At 36.0% G+C, this 18792-nt stretch overlaps 1 protein-coding gene across 1 annotated transcript in view; it reads left to right on the top strand.

Annotated features, from left to right (window-relative positions):
- Positions 1 to 18792, top strand: part of LOC107585454 (fibroblast growth factor receptor 2-like) — a 40367-nt gene that overhangs the window by 12530 nt on the left and 9045 nt on the right. The window contains exons 4-9 of the mRNA XM_016272473.1: positions 2714 to 2883; positions 4725 to 4848; positions 9908 to 10098; positions 11085 to 11229; positions 13872 to 14068; positions 15165 to 15305. Of these exons, the coding sequence (XP_016127959.1) occupies positions 2714 to 2883; positions 4725 to 4848; positions 9908 to 10098; positions 11085 to 11229; positions 13872 to 14068; positions 15165 to 15305 (968 nt within the window). The remainder of the gene's footprint in view (positions 1 to 2713; positions 2884 to 4724; positions 4849 to 9907; positions 10099 to 11084; positions 11230 to 13871; positions 14069 to 15164; positions 15306 to 18792) is intronic.

Here is an 18792-nt window from a genome sequence, read left to right on the forward strand (position 1 = left end):
GGGTGTTTAGCATTGTGCCTGGGGTGGTTTCGGGCTCAGTGGGTTGGATTTCTGCCCAGCTGAACCACTCAGAACTCTTTGATATTTCTGTGCAAAGGGGCCTCAACAACAGCAATTTTCCCCCCTCTCACGAGAAAGTTTCCTTTATTTTTGAGAGGTTTTGCCTGCATATGAGGTGTGCTGGAGTAGACAACACTGTGATTGTTTAAAGTCTAAAGGTCTGGTTTGCATGTTTTTTCTTTCTCTGCTTAATATGATGGAATTGGCTGCTGGGATGTTTCAGTGTTTCTGTTTACTGACCGTTTTTTTGCAGATACCAGTGGTATTTGAGTTTTTAAAGAAAAATGTCAATAAAGGTTCAATGGTCAGTCCATCTTTCACTGGCGGTCACCTGTCTTGGGGTTGCCCAGGACATCCGACCCTACTGCCCCAGTGTCTGAGGGTCATTCCCATCTATGTTTTCTCAAAAGGAGACGTGTAATCTGCTGTCCTTCAGGGCGTTGAGGTCAAAGAGAATGACGCTATGAAAGAATTCCCACGAGATGAGATGAAAAAGTTGGGTGGTGAGGAAAGAAAACAGACAGACAGATAGACGTTGAAGAAAAGGGTTGAGTTGAAAACCAATTAGCATGCCTTCACGCTGAAGGGAAGATGTCTGTTTACACGTCTGATATCAAGTCGTTTGCAACCTTCCGGTTAGCATGTCTGTCGAACAAAAGAAATTGGATGTGATGGTCCAGTTCCTTCTTGGCAAGCTGCTGTGCTTTTGGACCGATTTGTTTTATCCCCCTTTTCTCTTGTGTTGCTCAGAGCAAACGGGAATATGTTTTTATTTAAGCCGCTCACTGTGAGTTGCAGGGTTCCATTAAGCAGATGGGCGGTGCAGTGAAGCAGTGCTGCGAGTGTGAATAACTGTTTTAATTTGCATCCGTGGTCATGCCTTCCTGTTTCCCCTTGCTGAGTTTCAGACGGGCTCCTGCTTTCTGTCTCTTGGCAATGGTGCATTTCTTTTGGGATATTGGGGTTGAATCAGAATGGACCTCAGATTGATTTGCCATGACATTGCATTTTTTTTGTGTCATTGAATCATTTATGTGCTATTTTTTATTTAAATTTTAGTTCAAGTAATTTTGTTATTGCATTTTATTTACCAGTGGTTTTGTTTATTTAACAATAATAATAATAATAATAATGCGTACAATATGCATTGAATTGGACGAATAACCTTTGTTAGCGAGTAATTGTGCAGGATAGAACTATTTTCCTGCTCATCTGAACGCACGCAAATGTCGCAAATCAGAACCAATCAATCACAGAGAGCATTCACTCACTGCTGGTAAAAATGTGATGATATATGTTACAAAAAAGTAACAATTTTGAAATCCGTTGATGGTTGTATTTTTTTGTATTTGATCTCATTATTCCTATTAATGTTGTAAAAGGGTTTTTTATGCATAATAGTAACCCTAGAATGTGATCAAACAGTTTAAAATAGCTGGGCTAAGATATATAACAATTTTTAAGACTGCAGAAATATGTTAATTCAGTATACACATTATCCCACCGGTCACAATTGTGACTGACCATAAAATACAATTTTTCACACACTTTTCCAAAAAAAAAGATTGATTATTTCAAAGGGTTACTAATGACACATCATTTGGATATTTTCATGTCTGGGAAAAATTTGGGATTAAAGGGGTTAAAATGCGTTTTAAACAGTTAAGTGGTTTTCATTACCCATTTTACTTTTAATAATTTAATAAATTTCATAATTTAAAAGTTTAGTGTAGAAGTATCGAATCGGTATCGATATTGACGATACTGCCTTGAAAAATATCGGTATCGTATCGAAAACAAAATAAGGGGTATCGCCCATCCCTAGCGGCTGCCCACTGCGTCTTCTTCTTGTGTGACAGGTGTCAGTGTTAAGGCGCAATACTGCCACCTGGGAGGTCAACCAGGTACTGGCGCTGGAGTAGACTATTTGCGTGTCGTGTTATCATAAGTGTCCTGTTCATTTTAAATATCATGGTTATCATCAATACCGCTATATCGCGACACCCCTAATATAATGTATTTATTTCAGTTGCTGCCTTTCATTGATTTAGCAGTTGCACAAGGTCATGTTGCAATTTTGATTTTGAATTGATTTGTTATATGACCCTAATTCTGATTTTCAGAGATCCAGAGAGCTAAAATCAAACTGATTCATCTTCAGTCTACTGTACAATCCAAAAGCTACTGTTTCTGTCTTTGATCCTACGTTTTCCCATAAACATAGATATAGAAAACACACTGTAGATGTCAGGGACTGATATATGAACTGCTGAAAGTTTGCATGGAGGTTTTATGTGATGCATATCAAAGCTGCATGTTCAAGTTTTTCCATTCAATTCAAGTTTATTTGTACAGCGCTTTTCATGATACAAATCATTGCAAAGCAACTTTACAGCAAATTAAGTTTCTACAATATTTAGTGGTAGCTTATCAGTGGTGACTGTCAGTCAATGTACATATGTCAGAAATGTACGGAAAAATCAATTAAAGACGTAATCAAACAGACGATGAACATTATTAACAGCAATTGAATTGCATGTAATCTTAAAAGCTTCGACACATCAAAGAAATATATATAGTGCACTGCAAGTGTGTGATTCTTGTTGATGTTTGGATGATGCAAATGGTTGTAATTGCTTCTTCTTTCCTACAGTGGTGCCATACTGGACCTCGCCGGATAAGATGGAGAAGAAGCTGCATGCCGTCCCCGCGGCCAACACTGTGAAGTTTCGGTGCGCGGCAGCGGGAAATCCCAAGCCTGAAATGCGCTGGCTGAAAAACGGAAAACCCTTCAAACAGGAGGATCGCATGGGTGGTTACAAGGTAAGAGATCTTCACTAATGCCGGATGAGAAATGGAACTCATCATGGTAATTTTAAAAAATGCATAAATACTAGTGCTTTTCAAAGAGGTTTTTAGAAAGCAAAATGTGTACATTTAAGTATTTTCTTATACATGCAGATTTACATGAGTCAGAATTGTTAGCATGAAACAGCTGGTGAAGCACTGACTCTCGGTTAAAGTGTACTAGATGTGCGGGACGACTGGCCGATGTACCCCTATCAGTGTCTGTTTGCACTTCCTTCTCTGAAAACACAGCTGATCCACACAGAAGCTCACTAATGATTGAGCTACTCACGCTCGATTGATCTGAAGACTCAGATATGAGCCAGTGTCTGACTACAGGACCAAGAACTCGTTCATTCGATAATTCAGACTCAAATTACCATTTACAGTAGTTACAGACAAAATTATATATATAGATAGATAGATAGATAGATAGATAGATAGATAGATAGATGGATAAATAAATAAAAGATAGATAGATAGATAGATAGATAGATGGATAAATAAATAAAAGATAGATAGATAGATAGATAGATAGATAGATAGATAGATAGATAGATAGATAGATAGATTGATTGATATAGACATAGATATATGCATTCTGTTTACAGGTCATGATCTGATGAAACATTTAAATAAAACTAATGACAACTAATAACAACTAATTTGGTTTATTAATAATAAAATCTGATTATTAATCAAATATGTTTGTGTTAATGATTTGTTGTGAAGTGAATGCTTTTTAATAACAATAATAACTTTTAAAGTATATGCTTTTTAAACATAAAGAAATTAATTTGCGTCAGCAAAGATACGCATCAGCTTATAACCAGTGATATTTTACTATCATTGACGTACTTTTATAGTTTTTGTTAATATTTTGAATTAGATTAGATTTTTTTTAATAGTTTCTGCATTCATGTTAATTTTAGTTAAGTTTTTAAGTTATGTTGTGTTTTTGTCATTTTATTAGTTTTAGCTTTTATTTTTTTTCTATATATTTTTTACAAATGTTATTTCAGTTTTAGTTATTTTAGTACATCAAGATAAAAATAATACAAAATTATGAATGTTGCCTATTTGGAAAAAAAGGTTTACGTTTTATTTTTTTATTTCAATTAACATGTATTTTATGTTTTATATTTGAACGAAAATGTATTTTAATGATTTAAGTTGTAGTTAACTATAATAACCCTGATTATTATTGCATTTTTAGAATATACAAAGCAAATCTTCATGAAAAAAGTCTCCACCTTCTGCCTAGAGTGCAGGTTTTAGTCAAAATAAGATCTACAATTCAATTCAATTCAAGTTTATTTGTATAGTGCTTTTCACGATGCAAATCGTTGCAAAGCAGCTTTACAGAAAATGAAAGTTTCTACATTATATTAAGTAATGGCTTATTAAAATGTTTTATAAAATAAATGAGATTATGGATAACGTGCATAAACTAAAGTGCCTCAGGTGGGTGAACCCTTATTTTGTGGTCATTTGAAGGGTCTCAAAAGGCCGAGGGTTGAGGAGTGAAAGTCTCCATGGAAGAGACGCAGGATTTTGTGGCCTGCAGTCACGAGAGCTGCATTCCTGGGGTGGGGGCGGGAGCTCGCTCGTCTGTCGGCACGGCGATATTACTTTTCCCATGGTGCTCTTGCTCAAAAAACCCTCGTCTTCTGGGACAATTTCTCTCTCTCTTGTTTGTTCTGTCAGTGCTGCTGTCAGATTTGCCCTTCATTATGTAAGACGTCACACACTGGTGTGAAATTGAGGATGATGGATGCTTAACTAAACTAAGTTTGTTTTTTATTTGCCCCATTCAGCTCCGACTCCAGCACTGGACTCTAATCATGGAGAGCGTCGTTCCCTCTGATAAAGGAAACTACACTTGCATGTTGGAGAACGCCTACGGATCCATCAATCACACCTACACGCTGGATGTAGTAGGCGAGTCCTGTTTACATGCATTTAGATACTTGTTTTTCCTAACAGGCTGATTTGGACACTGGTAACAGGGCATATAAGACTGCTGTGGGTATCTTTGGGTGGACAGCATAGCAAATAAAGTGTGTGAGTGAGTGCATATTAAAAAGAAGAAAAAGCAGGGATCGCCCACCCAAAAATTACAATTGCATAATAATTTATATAGTGATAGATCTATATATTGGCCAGGCCAATGGGACAGATGAGGTTTGGCCATTGTGAGAATATAGACATTAGCCGATAACCGTAGCTGATTAGCAGACCGATTGCTATGTTAAGAAGGCTGCCTTTATTTTAAAAAATGACAGTAATATTGCAAAATATTATTACAATTTTCACAATATATTTCACAGCAATTATATTTTGAAACGGTGTTTATTCCTGTGAGGCAAAGCTGAATTTTCAGCATCATTGCTCCAGTCTTCAGTGTCACACGATCCTTCAGAAATCATTCTAATATGCTGATTTACTGCTCAAGAAACATTTCTTATTATTATCAATGTTAAAAGCAATCTTTACAGTGACTCCACTGTCACTTTTGAGCAATTTAATGCATCCTTGCTAAACCAAAATATTTATCTAGTTATAAAATCATTGCCAGCCATTAAAAATGAGTAATGCTTGACCACTTATTTTCTCTTACATATGGCATGGAAGCTATATTTCAAGTCTTCTAAATCTATTCTGTTCTTGTATGTATTGTGAACGCGTCTATCATGCAGCTTTAAAAGACTTGGAAGGCTTCATTTTCATTGTTTTGGTGTGAACTGTCCCTTTAATTCACAGTTGTCTGCAATAGTTTATTGTTTGAGTAGATCTGCCCCATCTAAACCTAAGAAACCAAGCTGTATTTTTGCGTGCACACGCCCATGAACATGCAGACATGCCAGACTCACACACACATATACATGCTCCCTATTTAGGGCCCCTGTTCTGGGTTAAGTAAAAGCAGTCTTTCGGAAAGTCTCTGTTTTTCTTTTCTGTTTTATTGCAAGGCCGTAAAGCCCTTTTGTGTCTGGCTCAGTCTAATACTCTCATCAGAGAAACTAGGAGAGAAAAGTGGCAGAGGATAGAGGGATAATGCTGTTGTTTTTCACTTTAATGTAACACTATCCTACCTGGGATGTCAATGAAAATGACAAGATTAGATAAAGAAGGTCAGAAGAGAGAAAAGCTTTTCCCAGTGCCGGAATTGGAGTCTCGGTGACCCTTCGAACAGGTCAATGAATGTTGCACCAGTCTGAACTGGCCTGCATTTCAAAGCTGGACTAAGTACAAAGCGCTGACACTTAAAAGAGCCAAAAAGACTCTAATTATCGCTGTTTATTGTGGATGTCGGCCAGATTCCAGAAACTTCTACTGTAGATCACTTCCAACAATAGCTTCTTCTACCAATTTGTGCACATATTATATAAATATTTGAGTTTAGGACACCTAGTCACCATCCACTTCCACTCACGGTTTGCTGCCATTAGAGTTTGGCAATAAATCACAGTAATTTTAAGTCATAGTAACAGTATATATAATAATATAGTGGTTTTTGCTAAAAAAAAAATGAATAAGTTCTTTCTCATCTTGACTTGTTTGGTACACATATTTTTGCATTACCTCATGCTTTTCGTCAATTTTGTTAATATGTAAATAATATAAATTACTTCTTTGCACTGATAGTCAATTTAAACACATCTTCTGCATTATAAACCATACAGCAAAAGCTCTACTGACTGATGTTTCAAACCACCAGACCTATTTGGCGATTTGAGTTTAGGACACCTAGTCACCATCCACTTCCACTCACGGTTTGCTGCCATTAGAGTTTGGCAATAAATCACAGTAATTTTAAGTCATAGTAACAGTATATATAATAATATAGTGGTTTTTGCTAAAAAAATGAATAAGTTCTTTCTCATCTTGACTTGTTTGGTACACATATTTTTGCATTACCTCATGCTTTTCGTCAATTTTGTTAATATGTAAATAATATAAATTACTTCTTTGCACTGATAGTCAATTTAAACACATCTTCTGCATTATAAACCATACAGCAAAAGCTCTACAGACTGATGTTTCAAACCACCAGACCTATTTGGCACAGTAACTTAGTTCACCTACACCCTGATTTCTCTCTCAACCAGTCACATGCCACAACCCCAGCAACCCCTCCCTGACTGTTTTTGGTCCACGTATGCTAAGTCAGCAGGTTATCCAGAGTTCAATAGTCTTGCTTTGGGATGCCAGATCAGCCTGTGAATGCCTGGCTAATGATGTAATTGATCGATTGTGATTTGGTGGAGAATGTGGGAGAGCGACTGGCACTTGGCTTGACTCAATGGGTTCTTTAGAAGAGGATCTGACCTTCAACTTGGTTTCAGGTTTTTGGAAAGTTGTTTGGTAAGCGATAATGTGACACAATTAGGGTTGGGAATCATTTGTATTTTAGCGATTCGATTCTACTTAGTGATTATGATTCTCTATGATTCTCATATTTGATTCCAATAAGGTATAAAAAAGTAAACATTTAGATATCGGAATTTTTTTTTTGCAAAACATTCTATTGCAGCTGAATACCGTGAAAAAAAATGATCAACCTGAAGAGCACTTACACAAGGAGATTCCTCCCATTGTTTTACCAAAAATACCATAGCAAAAACAACTAGACTAACTAATATAGGCTTGATTTCAAACCTCATTAAAGACAAGTCAGCAGTAACAAAATAAGAACAAATAAACAAATTAGCAACAGTGCAAATAAATACAACGGAACAAAGTTCAGGTACAGAAATAGAAATCAAATTTAAAATAACACTGAATAGTTTTCTTATTCTAAATGAAATATAGATGAATCCCTAATAAAGTTATTCAGTCAAGATCAGCAAGTGATTTTCTTTTGCTCTTTGATTAACATTAATGGCACAAATGACAAGAGGAATATTAGGCTGCTGTCACTTTAAGACATTAAACTGCTACACATGCATTTTCAGTCTAAAATGCTGCTTGCGTTCCCTTAAGACAAAACCGACTGTGTTTACAAGGATATTTGGATGTAATTCTGTGTATTTGTCTGTTCAAGCGCAAGACGATGTGAAAGAAAGCTCAATTCAGTATTCACACACTATACGAGGGTGATTTTTGTGCGTGTGCTTTGGAGAAAATGTGTGCAAATGCCAAATTGAGTCTCTCTTTTGCATTTTCTTGTGCTTGAATGGTTAAAAATCAAAATAAAATACACACACACGTGAATCGATAAGCGTAATCAAAATCGCTTGTCGTATCAAATCCACCAGTCTTGGAAATTTGGAACCAGTGCTCGATAGACAACCCTAAACACAATCAATCTGAAACACTTGCTAGCGTCTCCAAAGGAAGACTTTCTGCCTGACTTGGAGATTTTGTAAGGTTTAGATCTTTGTGTGTTAGCAAAGTTTGTCTCTGTACCTTTTTGCTTCTCATCTGTCTGTCTTTTCTTTTCACTGCCCATCTGTTGGGCATCCTTTATCCTCTGCATCCCTTGACCCCAACCCCTCTTTCTTTTGCTCTCTCTTTCTGCTTTGTTTTGAGCTTTTCTTGTGCCCCCTCTTGTGCCTCTCAGTCCTAAATCCTCTTACATCCCTTGCAAACCTCCGCTGCTTGTCTGTGAAGGTTGACCTCTCCACGTCTCCTGTGTAACATCATGCTTGTGTGTCTGTGTATGTCGGGGTAACCAGGATATGTGTCAGATTACAGGGTGAGAGTAATGTTGTGTTGTTAAGACAATGAGGTGTGTGTTTGTAATATGGTTTAGTCTATTTAGTTAGTTTGTTATTTTTCTTCTTCTTCTTTTTCTTTGGAAAACTTGATGCAGTAGTCTTGATGCAAGTTTTCTTTTCTTTTCTTGCCAAGCTAGTGTAACTTGATGTACCAAAATATCTCAAACTAAACTGTAATAAACATGAATAAAAAAACAATATAGGCATATTTTAAAAACAAAAACTAATAAAACTTACAAAGACACAACCAGATTACTAAAACTTTAACTCAAATTAAAATAAAAACATGTTAAAGTAAAACAAAACCAAATATTAATAAAAAATAAAATGATTCTAAAATAACACAAAAAAGTGTGTGTTTTTAAATTATAGGTAACTTAACTACTCACAAAGTTGACGTGTATTAGCTACTCAAAATGAGTTTGCTTATTATTGTGGCTTTTGGAAAACAAAAGTCACAGCATACTTATTTTGTAAGATCATTTTTAAGGGGATAAAGGAAATGAAACGAGAAGGTTCCTGATACGCCAACGCTGCCGGAACCGCAGCTGATATATGGTGGACACTGTACATCTGTATTATTTTTTCCCCCCACTTTGCCTTTCTTCATCTGTGTTTGTTCAGTCCTTATCAGCAGAGTTAATGCAGCAGTCTTTGTTTTGTGAAGTCTTAACAGCAGCCTAACAGGACTGAAGCTATAGGTGATGCTCACATATAGCTTCACTGTCTTACCATGCAGATTGGGCTGGTTTCCACAAAACAATTTTAAGGGGATAAAGGAAATGAAACGAGAAGGTTCCTGATACGCCAACGCTGCCGGAACCGCAGCTGATATATGGTGGACACTGTACATCTGTATTATTTTTTCCCCCCACTTTGCCTTTCTTCATCTGTGTTTGTTCAGTCCTTATCAGCAGAGTTAACGCAGCAGTCTTTGTTTTGTGAAGTCTTAACAGCAGCCTAACAGGACTGAAGCTATAGGTGATGCTCACATATAGCTTCACTGTCTTACCATGCAGATTGGGCTGGTTTCCACAAAACAATCTGTTTTCAACATTGATAATAATAAGCAATGAGCAGCGAATCAACATATTAGAGTGATTTCTGAAGGATCAGGTGACACTGAAAACTGGAGTAATGATGCTGAAAATTCAGCTTTGCATCACAGGAATAAATTGCATTTAAAATGACAGGAATAAAAAACATTTAAAAAACAAACGGTAGTGTCCTTGGTAAATATTAATATAATAATGTTCATTCTTCTTCCTTTCTATCAGAACGCTCTCCTCACCGGCCCATTCTTCAGGCAGGCCTGCCGGCCAACGTCACTGTGCAAGTCGGAGAGGACGCTAAGTTCGTCTGTAAAGTTTACAGTGATGCTCAACCTCACATCCAGTGGCTGCAGCACATTGTGAAGAACGGCAGCCGTTACGGTCCTGATGGGCTCCCGCACGTCAAGGTGTTGAAGGTATTAGGCTATTTAGGCTTCCGTTTTCCATATATTCGGTCCTTTCGTTTTGGGGATGCAGCTGATTTCTTTTAGAAAGAATGAGAAGATGCAATGCAAAAACACTTTATTCTTGCAGGAGATATTCTTATGCCATGTAATGAGTGGTGCTCCCTTTTCCGCTCTTCTAAAGAGTACAAGAGATTATAACAGGCTCCCATATGTGTGTTTTTGTCCCTCGTTACGGCGCCCCCTAGCGCTCGGGCATAAACAGCTCGGACGTGGAAGTGCTCGTGCTCACCAACGTCACGGAAGAGGACTCTGGTGAATATACGTGCCAAGTGTCCAATTATATCGGTCAGGTCAGCCAGTCCGGTTGGCTCACTGTCCTACCAGGTAAAAAACAAGAACGAGGCCTTCAGCGTCCCCTTCCCCTCTGCTGGTGTTTTGGGTTGTTTTTTTTGTCGTCGTGGTGGTCATGGAATTTTCGCTGAGCTGTTGTGGTGTGGTCTGGTGTTTTTCTTATTTTTTAGCGGATCTTTCCTGGTGCCCAATCAGCCATGGAAGCAAGCCTTTGGTCTGTCCTTGCCACTTACTTTCTGTTCTGTTCTGTGTCAAGTTTCCCTCCTACTTTTTCCTCTTTCATTTATCACTTTTCTTTGGTTCTTTCTTGGCGAAAAGGCAGCGGCTTGTTTTCCGTGATCTTCACTTGTGTTTGCATGAACCCTTGAGGATCTGGTGGGTTCACCTGTGTTGGTACAGAGCTTTCGGCCTTCATTTAGATCTGCGTTTATTGCGATTTTTTTCCCCTGCCCTTCCTATTTGACGATCCTCTCTCCTGAATTGGAACATCTACCATCTCTGTAATGCGTAGATGAGAAATACAACATTGAACATCTCCTTTTCTCTTGTGGGTATTATGGGTCTGATTTGTTTCTTTTCTTTTCTTTCTTCTCTCCATTCTTGTATCTCCCTTCCATCTTCCTCTTCTCCTTTGTTTCTCTCAGACGGCAGGTGTGAACACTACGGACAAAGAGATCGAGGTGCTCTACCTGCCTAATGTAACTTTCCAGGATGCGGGCGAGTATACGTGCTTGGCGGGTAACTCTATTGGGATCTCCTATCACACTGCTTGGTTGACGGTGTTTCCAGGTATACACTCGTCCTCTACTGCTTCCTCTGCACTTCCTTTATGTCAAAGCCAAGTTGGTTGATATCGCACCAATGGTCTTTGAGAGGGAACAAGAGGCACTTGGGACTGTTATTTTAGTATCATGATAGTTGGAAAAATTTCACAAAGAAGAATAATTCAGCGGACTGAAATTACAGCCCAAAAATGTATTTTTCCGAATTGCATTTTTAATATTTTGAATTACATTTCCTGTTTTCACTTTAATTTATTTAATGTTTTAGTAATTTTGTTATGTTTTTGTCATTTTTAGGTCTATAGAGTTTTATCGTATATATGTGAATATATATATATATATATATATATATACCAATAATAACCTTGGTACTCATTTTACCCAAAATTTTAGGTTTTTATTGTTGAACGTTTAAATTTTTTAGCATCATAATGAATTTGTTCGTCAAATGTAAGAACTATGAAATAATATTTTGGGCTGAAAAGCTCTAAAATTGCACCCAAGTGTCTCGAGATCCCTGTTATTTTCAATTTTCTCTTCCCAACTAACATTTTATTGGTTGCATGCTTGGAAAGACTTGTTTTGATGGAATAGTTTGTCTAAAATTAAAATTCTGTCATTATTTACTCTCCATCATGTTGTTTAAAGTATGACCGACTTTCTTCTGTGGAACACCAAATGAAAAAAAACATCCAGTTATATGAAAGAATTTATGAAACTGTGAATGAGAGACATGGGGAATATGTTCTGTAGTCTGTTCTTTGCACAATACTATCATATGACTTGGAATATATCGCACGAGTCATATGAACTGCCTTATTCTTAGTTTCACTGATGAAAGAAAGTCAGATGGGTTTAAAATGACATGAGGGTGTTAATGATGATAAAATGTTGATTTTTTTGGGGTGAACTATTCCTATACGTTTTAAGTCTTTTTCCATTTCAGCTCTAATAACTGCTTTGTTCTCTAAAGAAAGTCTCAAGATTTGCTTACCTTCTCACATGCTGGACTTTCTTAGTTATTAGTGTCACTTCACAACCTCAGTGTCTGTGCCTGTGTGTGTTTTTGTGTGTGATTTAGGACTAGATTTAGATATTTCAGTACATTTATTTTTTTTAATTTGGACAGGTTTAAATGAATATTAGTGAATTCAGCATAGTTTTACGAACACAAAAGCTATCTGTCATCATGCACAAGACAGTGTCCTCTGTGCACGCTAACATGCATAATGCAACAGTGTGCACCGCACTGCATTTTAATAAGAGTCCATTTCCTGACAAGGAAACAGATGAAATCTTTGACCGCAAATGGCACCACTTACAGGTCTGTGGTCAGACAGATGGAAGTCAGTGTGTGTGTGTTTGTGTGTCAATCGTATCCATGAAGTGTGTATTTCTGAAGGACCTCAAGTGTCAGGAAGTACTTCAATAATGTGGTTATATGTAAACCATTTTGTGAGCGTGTGTATGTTTGCAGGGGCCATTGAGTGTCAGGAAATATGCTATGTTGGAAAGAAAGATCACCAAGGAGATCTCTTTAATATCTATTATCTGTTATTAAATGGAGATCAAATTAAGGCTTAAGTCTCAAATTTTTCTTCGAAGACACCAGAAATATCACATGTGTCTTAAAGGGTTAGTTCACCCAAAAATGAAAATTAGCCCATAAATTACTCACCCTCAAGTCATCCTAGGTGTATATGACTTTCTTCTTTCAGACGAATCCAGTCGGAGTTATAATAAAAATGGTCTTTGATCTTTCAAGCTGTTTAATGCCACTCAGCGGGTGTTGCATGCATCAGTCCCAAAGAAGGTAAATAAAAAGCGCACATCCATAAAAAAGTGTCTCACACGGCTCCGGGGGGTGAACAAAAGCCTCCTGGAGCGAATCGATGCGTTTTTGTAAGAAAAATATCCATATTCAAAACGTAATAATCACTTTAATGTAGCTTACGCCAACAGTTGTACATGGAAGCACCTCCGGGCTGATGACGTATGAGGTCAGCGTTTTTTATGTACCCTCTTTTGAACTGATGTATGCAACACCCACTGAGTGCCATGAAACAGCTTGAAAGATCAAAGACAATTTTTTATAAAACTCCGACTGGATTCGTCTGAAGGAAGAAAGTCATATACACCTTGGATGACTTGAGTTGAGGGTGAGTAATGTATGGGCTAATTTTCATTTTTGGGTGAACGAACCTTTTTATATGAACTCCAAACATTTTATAGTTCTTACTTAAGTTGATACTTAAATGAAAAGTTTCCTGAGCTGCAGAGCAACATCTAAATAAAATTAGTTATTATTATGTATACTAAATAAAAGCTCTTTATTAGTTATTTATTGCAACAGCATTGGAAGCAAAGTAGTTTGTAGAACATTTAATAGTTTGAGAATAGTTTTATATCAAAGGTGTGTGTGTGTGTGTGTGTTGATTCATCTTGTAATTCTTTAGTCACCTTCACTTTTTTCTCTTCTGTTTTGTTATCACTGGTGGAACATCTTGCTCTGAAACCTTATTGTCCTTCTTAACCATCTTAAAACTGTGCTGTGTCCAACATTAAGGTTTCTGGTGCAGTATTCCTCGGCTGGATGACTCGCCTCACTTCCTTGTCCGATTCTTTTTGATTCTTCTCGTTACTCTACAGCCAAGCCAGACGCCATTGAGACGGACTACCCTCCGGACTATGTGGAGATCGCCATCTACTGCATAGGCGTCTTTCTCATCGCCTGTATGGTGGTGATCGTGGTGGTTTGTCGAATGAGGACTTCGGCTAAGAAGCCTGATTTCGGGAGTCAGCCGGCAGTGCATAAGCTGACCAAACAGATCCCTCTGCGCCGCCAGGTAACAGAAAGTAGATAAAGAGTTCTAGAGATCTTATACACACATACACTCACACTACTAGAAGAATGATTTGTCTACGAAGTGTATAATTAGTAGGAGTTTCTATGGCAGATTTATGAACCAACTTCTTATTTTAAAGTATTGCATTTTGGCATCTAACTTGTCTTGGACATCTGTGCTACAGACATAAATGTTTCTTTAAATAATGTGATCAAGATTTTTTTAAATGTAAAATTTTAATTTCTTTTTAGATATAATAAATCATGCTATTTCAATATCATATATTGTATAAAGATAATTGAGAAGATAATGACATATTTTAATGACTTTTAATATTTTATATATGTTGATTGATTTTATTGTATACATTTTTATATTTTATATTATTTATAATTATATCTTTAAAAATAATCTCAATTATTGGTCTAACATTTTGACTTATACTTTAAAATCTATATCATGTATTATATAAAGACAATTGAGAAGATAATTAGATAAATGACTTTTATATTTTATATGATTATGATGATTTTAAATGATTTATATGATTATACTTCATGCTGATTGATAGTTTATATTTTATATACTGTATATAAAAATATATAATCATATAATTAAATTTTTTTAGCACATGTTTATAAAAAGTATGTATTATAAATATACGTATATATATAAATATGAATGACAATGTTCTAGTACTCTAGATTCAATATTTTAAAAGTTTGTTCATTTAAATTTTGTGCAGCAGTGTCTTTGTATAACATTATAGATGTTGTAATTTTTTGAATAACATGTCAGGTCTTTTTGTTGAGAAGTTGAAGGTATGCTATAGGGTGGTAAGTTGGAAACATTCTTTGAAACCATTACATTTTCACAAAATTGACACATTGCTAAACCTAAATGAACTGCATGGCTTCAATAAATCCTGATACCTTGCCTTAGATTTTGTGCTATTTTTTGTGTTATATAAGTCACAACTTACTATATTCCTAAGGTTTAGCTGCTCAAGGCACACAATCACACACACATGTAGGTGTTAGTTTATGGTGCTGTCACCAAGACTCAGGTGATCAGCCATCCATCTTTCCTCTTACAGGTGTCGTCTGACTCCAGCTCCTCCATGAGCTCTAGCACGCCATTGGTCAGGATCACCACTCGCCGTAGCTCCGCCCACGACGACCCCATTCCAGAATACGACCTCCCTGAGGACCCGCGCTGGGAGTTCTCCAGAGACAAGTGAGCATCCTTGTGTTTCACTTTTTAAACATTTACAAGAAGTCTCCGACAAACTGAATTTAATGCTAATTTTCAAATTCACCTGGTTCATAAAGGTCACATACACACTCGGGCTGAATTAGGTTGTCAGTTCACCTTTTAGTGCTTAATTCTGTTCTGTACACACAGTTCGGTTTTTTACGACAGTTATAAATGCATTCTACAACAACTAGTTATTAATGATGTATTTAAACGCGTATAAGAGTTGTGTCTTTTCTGGTGCAAGAAATCACAGTGTATATTTTGACTCATTAGTGTTGCCAGATCTTGCTAGAAAAAAAGCGGCAAACAAGACCATAATAAACTCACATCCAAATGCGCTATCTTGGGAATAAGCCCCATACCAAAATATAGCGATTTGCCTACTTGATTAACTCCATAAACTGGATCGCTTTATGAGCCGAGCCCAAACAACAAGCCCAAAGACGCTTAATAATAAGTGGACATGGCAACCCTTCAACCTTCCAAACATAAACAAAGCCTGACGGTGGTTTAGTTAAAATCACCGAACAAAACGAGTCGTTGGTTGGTGTAGTATATCTTTGGCTAAAAATGGTGGATTCTAAATGTGCGAGACGGCAAAACGTTGCTATGGTTACCATGGTGTCAATCATCGCCGTTTCTTGAGAGAAACTTTACAGTGTGTACGTAGCTAAAATGTTTCTTGTTTTTTTATTTATTGAAATATATTTGTATGAGAGTATAGTTTTTGTTGGCGTTATTAAATTCACAGTATAATCTTGCATCTTTTTCACTGATGTGAAGCTAATCTTCTAATACGCTTACAATCCCATTATGCCTAATTATTAACCTGTGATTTATGCAGGCGCAATGTACAATCAATCATTCATAACACAACACAGGCCTCTGTTCGTTAGCTTTATTATTCTTAGAGAAACCAAACACACATTTTTCTCATTAGAATGGAAGATACAAGTGGCTACCAGATAACTTTCTGTCAGCATCACGTGTTCTATTCTGACACGGTGACCTCGGCTGATCGTGTGACTAACGAGAGAAACTCAGGCTCTCAGATTAATGTTTAACCGTCGTGCTTAATATTTAAGAAATGCTTCCGGTATCATTTGGAGATTTACAATGGATCCACTATCGTGGTGTTGCCAAAACCATACAGATTCCTAATTAATGACTACGAAAGCCTGTTTAAGCAATCTGTAACGAAAATGGAGTCTGTTTGTACTTTGATTGTCTCAAGGATGATTTGTAAGCAGTTTAACATGCCAGTATTCAACTCCAAACTCTAACCAAGTCTTTATTTATTAAATTAATGGTTGAAACCCAACAAGTACAGGCAGTGGTGGACGAAGTACACAAATCAAGTACTTGAGTAAAAGTACAGATCCGTATAATAAAATATTACTCCAGTAAAAGTACTCGGTTTTCAATTTTACTCGAGTGAAAGTAAAGTACTTGATTTTTTATGTACTTAAGTAAAAAGTACTGATAGATGAATGTTTATTTTGCAGTTTTATATAGGCTACTTTTATCATTTAATTTTATATTAGCATATATTTTTTATAATCCTACTGCTCAAAATACCTGGGAATAAGCAATAAGGAGATAATGAATATAATATGGAAAATATAATTCGATTTTCATAATGATTTTGTTCTTCTCAAACCTTGTCTGTGGTGTAAAAACACCCCTGGTCAAATGCCCCCAGAGGGCATCACTACCCACTTTGAGAATTACTGTAGTTGCCATGTTCTGAACATCCCATCGTATCTTTTTCCCTCAGATGTAATCTTTCTAGGTGGTTGAATAAAAATATTTGGACTTTATTTAAAAAAAATTACCTCAATTTAGCACCAGCAAGCTCGTTAGCTAGACAGTTAGCAACAGCTAACATTATTGACTTATTTTCAGCATGGTTATGAATAAACATTTGTCTACTCGGCTAGTCGATCCAGATACATAGTAACTTAGGCTATGTGTTCTGACAAACAATATAAAAACAGACGTCACACAGGGCTAAATGCATAGCATTTTAGTGAAACTGCTAACGTTACAGCAGCGGGGAAGATGAACGTGCATGAGTTATTTTATTTAATCTGTGTTATTTTAATGTTTTTTTGACCTAAAACATAGAGACTCTGATGTTAATGTGTCTGCATTCAAGCATTTCAGTGGGCTTAAACAGATCACCCTTTACTGCAGATTTAGTTCACAAACAACTGACAGCTTTGACCTAAATATGACTTTCAGTTACAATAATTAATCCTAAAATTCGACATTAGTAACTTACTTTTAACAGCATCAGACACGTGCGCGCTCACAAGATCTCCCGGTTCTTACTTGTGAATTCAGTTCACTGGAGACTCGCACTAAAGAGAACAGCTGCAATCGGATCATTCCAATTCATGAATGAATCGTTTGGTGCGATTTGCGAACCGATTTAACGGGTTCATTGAAAAGAATCAGTTCGTTCTTGAATCAGACACTGCTTCTGCGTGTCGGAGCACGTGATATATTATAAGGAGTAACGATATGTTTTATGAAATGTAGTGAAGTAAAAAGTACGATCTTATGCTTTGGAATGTAGTGAAGTTAAAGTTACTCAAAATAAAACTACTCCAGTAAAGTACAGATACTTTAAAAATGTACTTAAGCACAGTAACGAAGTTAAACTACTTCGTTACTGTCCACCACTGAGTACAGGTGGAGTTGCTCAGTTTTTTGCAGGATTAAGCTGTTCATGATTTAGTGGATAACAGTTCTTACATGTTCACAGCTAATGGCCATTAATGCTCATTCTATAGGTGAAGGGAAGCACTATTTTATGTATTTTTGAACTTCACACCCACTAAAGGAATTGTTGCCTTTGGGCAGACAAGCTAAGACGTGTATTTTTAGAGGAACGCAATACTTATGGAAGGAAAGATTTTGTTCCATTCCAACAAAAAATTTATTCATTCGATAACATTATCAATATTGCCCGATATTATCTTTCTCTCTTTTTTATTTTCTACTTGAAGTTAGATAATATTCATGGCCTACATTTTTCAATTCAAACAGTAAATTGTTATTTAAGTTTCAAAAATACTATACAGTAATTTTTGAAAATCAGTCTTATATATACATTTTAATTTTTTTAATTATATATAGTATATTAGAAATAACAATATTTTTACTGTACATAATATTTAGATAACGGATTTTACTGGAAGCATATAAATTCAAGAATTTTTAAATCATTTAAAAAAAATCAGTCATTTTTAAATTATTGTTATTATATATAATATAATAAATAATTATAATGTCTTTTTACTGTACATAATATTTTCCTAAGTTTTACTGGAAACATATAAATTCTAGATTTTTAAAAATCAATTTTTAACAGTTTTTAAAACAGTAAAGTATTTAAACTATTTATTATAAATTAATTATATATATATATATATATATATATATATATATATATATATATA

Source organism: Sinocyclocheilus grahami, unplaced genomic scaffold (genome assembly GCF_001515645.1).
Source record: "Sinocyclocheilus grahami isolate Dianchi unplaced genomic scaffold, SAMN03320097.WGS_v1.1 scaffold70.1, whole genome shotgun sequence".
Lineage (NCBI taxonomy): Eukaryota > Metazoa > Chordata > Actinopteri > Cypriniformes > Cyprinidae > Sinocyclocheilus > Sinocyclocheilus grahami.